General features: G+C 39.3%; 1 protein-coding gene across 1 annotated transcript in view; it reads right to left on the bottom strand.

Moving 5' to 3' along the window:
- Positions 1–2,205: 2,205 nt before the first annotated feature.
- SHROOM2 (shroom family member 2) overlaps positions 2,206–4,156 on the bottom strand; it is an 82,719-nt gene continuing 80,768 nt past the window's right edge. The window contains exon 10 of the mRNA XM_019474260.1: positions 2,206–3,013. Coding sequence (XP_019329805.1) covers positions 2,747–3,013 — 267 coding nt within the window. The 3' untranslated portion in view covers positions 2,206–2,746. The remainder of the gene's footprint in view (positions 3,014–4,156) is intronic.

The raw sequence follows: 4,156 nt of genomic DNA, 5'->3' as shown, positions 1-4,156 counted from the left end.
TTTGTCAGTAGGGTAAGTGTTAAGTGTCAGGCAGGAAAACTGTACATTTTCACTCTGGGCTGCAGGATCCAAACAGTTGGAGAAATATAGTGGAAATCGTTCACTATACAAAGAGATCTAGATTTGAGAACAACGTAAGGTGAAGAAACAGCCATCCCCAGGATGCCAAAGGCAAAACATTAGCACCAGATTTTTTCAAAAAGCAACAGTATAGCTATTTACAGATTTACATATAACATTGGGAGGCAGCCATCTTCAGGTTCCAAGGGTGAGAGATTTCAACACAGCTTTAAAAAAAGGAAAGGAGAGAATGGTGTCTACGCAACTGTTCTGTGAAAAGGATAATATATATAGCATTCACAATATTGCTACCTTTTATCAGAAGGATCTAAATCAAAGTACTGTATACAAACACATTGTAATTATATTATTATTCACATTTCACATACACATTTCAGAGTAACCACAATATGTAAAATTTTTAAAATGCCACAGATAAAACAATGCACACTTTTCTCCAAGCTAAAAGACAAGCATAATTTATTTGGGAATTGTTTAGTTTTGGGTTTGTTACGGTTAAGGGATAAGTTTAAGGACGAAGGGATCACTTGTCCTAGGAACATAGCAGCATATAACTGTGAGATGCCAGAGACTACATTTCTGAACTAGGAGGAAGAAACTAAGGTCAGCTGTAGGTTTTGTGAAATGGTAGCTCCATTTGACCTCAGCAGATACACATCAACATAATTTCATTAAAGATTTGGTCCAGGTATACGAAGTAGTGCACTATAAGGGGGGCAACAGTCCTTTTAACGTTTGCATCTGTCTGTAAAGAAACTGGTTCCGGAAGATTTTTTCCTCCCCAGTTCCCCAACTCGCAAGGAATTCGCTGATCAGCACCTCTCCGGTTCTCTCCCCGCAAAAAAGAGGATTCAGGTAAGGAGGACAGAAAACCTTTTGTGAATGCTGCCACTGCAGGAATAGTGGGAAGAATGATTTTCTCTCTCTTTTCAACACCTAACTACTTGTATTTTCAACCTGCTTAGCTACAGCCTGGCATTCACATCTGCCTCAAAAATGGCTTCTTGCTGGGCAAACCTGTTTGTCTACGGAGATAAATGTCTTCCGTACTACAATGTAAATGGCATATACACAAAGTCATCCAAGACTTTCCTTTGCCTGCAAAACTTTATCTTAACATAGAACTTGTCATTTAGACACTACAGAACTTCTCTGTAAGTATCTGAGCAAGTCAGCATAACCTATTAGTGCGCTAAAACATGAGTTAGCACCTCTTTTTAGAGCAACGGGGAAATCACCTGTTATAAGTCAATGGCAGTATTACTAGAACACAACCAGTAATCTGATACTGTGAACTAGCATCCTCTCATTTATCATTGTGCAATGGAAAAAACAAACAAACAAAACCCACTTATGTTCACAGTTACAAAGCAGAGTTGCTCTGAGTAATGCACAGTATTTACACGGCAGAAGTGTTTATATTGCATTTGGTAGTCTGAGAAAGAGGAAAGAACGAACAGCATTATGTAGGTCGACTTCAGTATAACTTAACTGTCTATATAAAACCATCACAATGTTGAGCAGTCAGAAGAAAAATAGAAGCAGTATCCCTTATGTTCACAGTTACAAAGCAGAGTTGCTCTGAGTAATGCACAGTATTTACACGGCAGAAGTGTTTATATTGCATTTGGTAGTCTGAGAAAGAGGAAAGAACGAACAGCATTATGTAGGTCGACTTCAGTATAACTTAACTGTCTATATAAAACCATCACAATGTTGAGCAGTCAGAAGAAAAATAGAAGCAGTGTCCTTAGCCTACATTTAGTTTCATAAAGTGTAGCGGTTCTGGGGGAGGAAGAATAAAAACATGCATAAATAGCATAAGAAAAAGGAAATGAGCTTTCTAAATAATTTAGATGAGAAATGTTTTGAACAAAATCAGCACAGTACTTCCAGCCTGTTTCTTATAGCAAGTAAAACTTGGTAAAGAAAATCGCTTGCGTTGCAGTAAGAAGGTGTACAACTATGTCTTGCAAAATAATTTTTAAAAAAATCTTCAGCAAGGTAGCCATTAGGTGATTTGCAAGCTGGTTTAAGAAGTGTTTAACTGAGACTGATTGTAAAGTTATTTTCTGCAAGGGGAAAGTGCCATCCTATATACAGTATTACAAAAAAGTGTCTGATGCCACAGGATCAGAGTGACACTACATTTCAGCAATCTGAATATATTAGCTATAAGATGCACGCTTCCCCTATTTAATGTGTCTTTAAAAAAAAATAAAAAGCCACTAAATTTAGAGCTTCTAAATTTGTGTGCATTCATAAATTGCTGTTGGGTTTCCCAGCAGTCTGTACAGCATCTGAACATAAAGAAAGTATACAACCTATTCTAAAAAACGTTGTTTGCATGCACAACTGCCACAGACTTTCAGCTTACTGAGCAGAAAGATTAAGAGTCTATCCTTTTCTGTGGAGCTGTCTGTAAGTTAAGCAATGAGAAACAGCTGTAGAGTCCAGCAATAAAAATGTGTTCTAAAAAATTAAATACATCATCCCAAAAAAATGAAGGAGAACATTATTGCTGTTGAGAGCTATTTTTCTCTTGTGCACTTGCTTCTCTACGGGACACTCTACAGACAAGCCAAGATACTCATTTGTATACTTGGAAACTCCCCATCCCTTCCTTCTTTCCCATTTTTCACATCCTTGGTCGGACTCAGTCCTCTTATTTGAGCCGTTCAGGTTGGAGGCTATCGGTCAGACACTTCAGTTGCTCTTCCCCCAGCTTGATCTTGTCCTCAAGCTCTCGCTGCTCGATGATAAGGGCCGACTTCATTTTCACAAAGTGCTCATAGTCCGCTAAGTTCTCCTCACTCAAGTAGTTCGCCAAAATGTCAAAGACAATGCGCTCTCGACGATCCAGGTTTTCCTTCAGTTCTTTTGCATCTTCGTGTTGCTGGGTCAGCAGCTTCTGCTTCTCTACCAACGTCCGCTTAGGAGAAAAGAAAAACAGTTAAAAATTCACTGGGTTCACCAGGCTGGGACAACAGCTTCAGTGTTTAAGTCTCAAGTTTGTTTTATCTGCAAAGACAAAGACTTTCCTGAATACTTAGAGAGGTGGAGTAAGATTGCTCCTTAACGTGTCGTCTAATAAAATGCATTAACAAACAGGAAAAAAATGTAGTGAATCGATGAAAGATGCACCATTAATTTCTATTGGCCTCAACAACAAGAACTTCAAAGACTACTTTACTATTTAATAGTTCAAAACAGTTATATAAAATACAGTTGCCTTTGAGAAACATCCAAGTTCTCCAAAGTAAGGCTTCACTCAGCCACAACTTACATCTTCAATACACAGCACCAAACTTCCACACTGAAACAGCTGTGGTTAGAGAACCCACAAACAGACTAATTAATGGAGCAATATGTTCTTATATGTTCCTGACACTATGGTATTTCACGGTTCTGCTGCAATCCACATGGCTTCTCCATGAGACGCGAAGTCATGTGGTCTTAAGATAGGAGCAAGAGGTGGGGCAAGACAATAGGAGGGAAGTAAAAAAAAAAAAAAAAAGCATCATCTTCCCAAAAGGGCTGTAAACTTCCTGCTTCGTGCCCTCACAAGAGACAAAATAGGAAAAAGGGAGGTTGAACAGAGAAACACACAAAGAAAGAGGACAGGAGCTATATCCCATTCACACAAATGTACAAGCATGAAGAGGGAGGTACATCTCACCCAACTTCACCTGTCTACTCAGTAGACAGCCACACTCAAATCACTCAGCTACACGCCTTTAGCAGTATATGGAAAGAAACAGGAGCATTATTAATCTGACCTATTTCAGATGTCTGCCTACAAGTGATTGCCTTTTTCCAGCAACAGAGTGTGCGTCCTGGTTTCGGTTGGGATAGAGTTAATTTCCTTCCTAGTAGCTGGTACAGTGCTGTGTTTTGGATTTAGGATGAGAATAATGTTGATAACACACCGATGTTTTAGTTGTTGCTAAGTAGTGCTTACACTAAGTCAAGGACTTTTCAGCTTCCCATGCTCTACCGACTGAGAAGGCTGGAGGTGCACAAGAAGCTGGGAGGGGGCACAGCCAAACTGGCCAAAGGGACATTCCATACCATG

This window comes from Aptenodytes forsteri, unplaced genomic scaffold, assembly GCF_000699145.1.
Source record: "Aptenodytes forsteri isolate BGI_AS27 unplaced genomic scaffold, ASM69914v1 Scaffold200, whole genome shotgun sequence".
Lineage (NCBI taxonomy): Eukaryota > Metazoa > Chordata > Aves > Sphenisciformes > Spheniscidae > Aptenodytes > Aptenodytes forsteri.
This window is presented reverse-complemented; position numbering and strand designations above follow the sequence as displayed.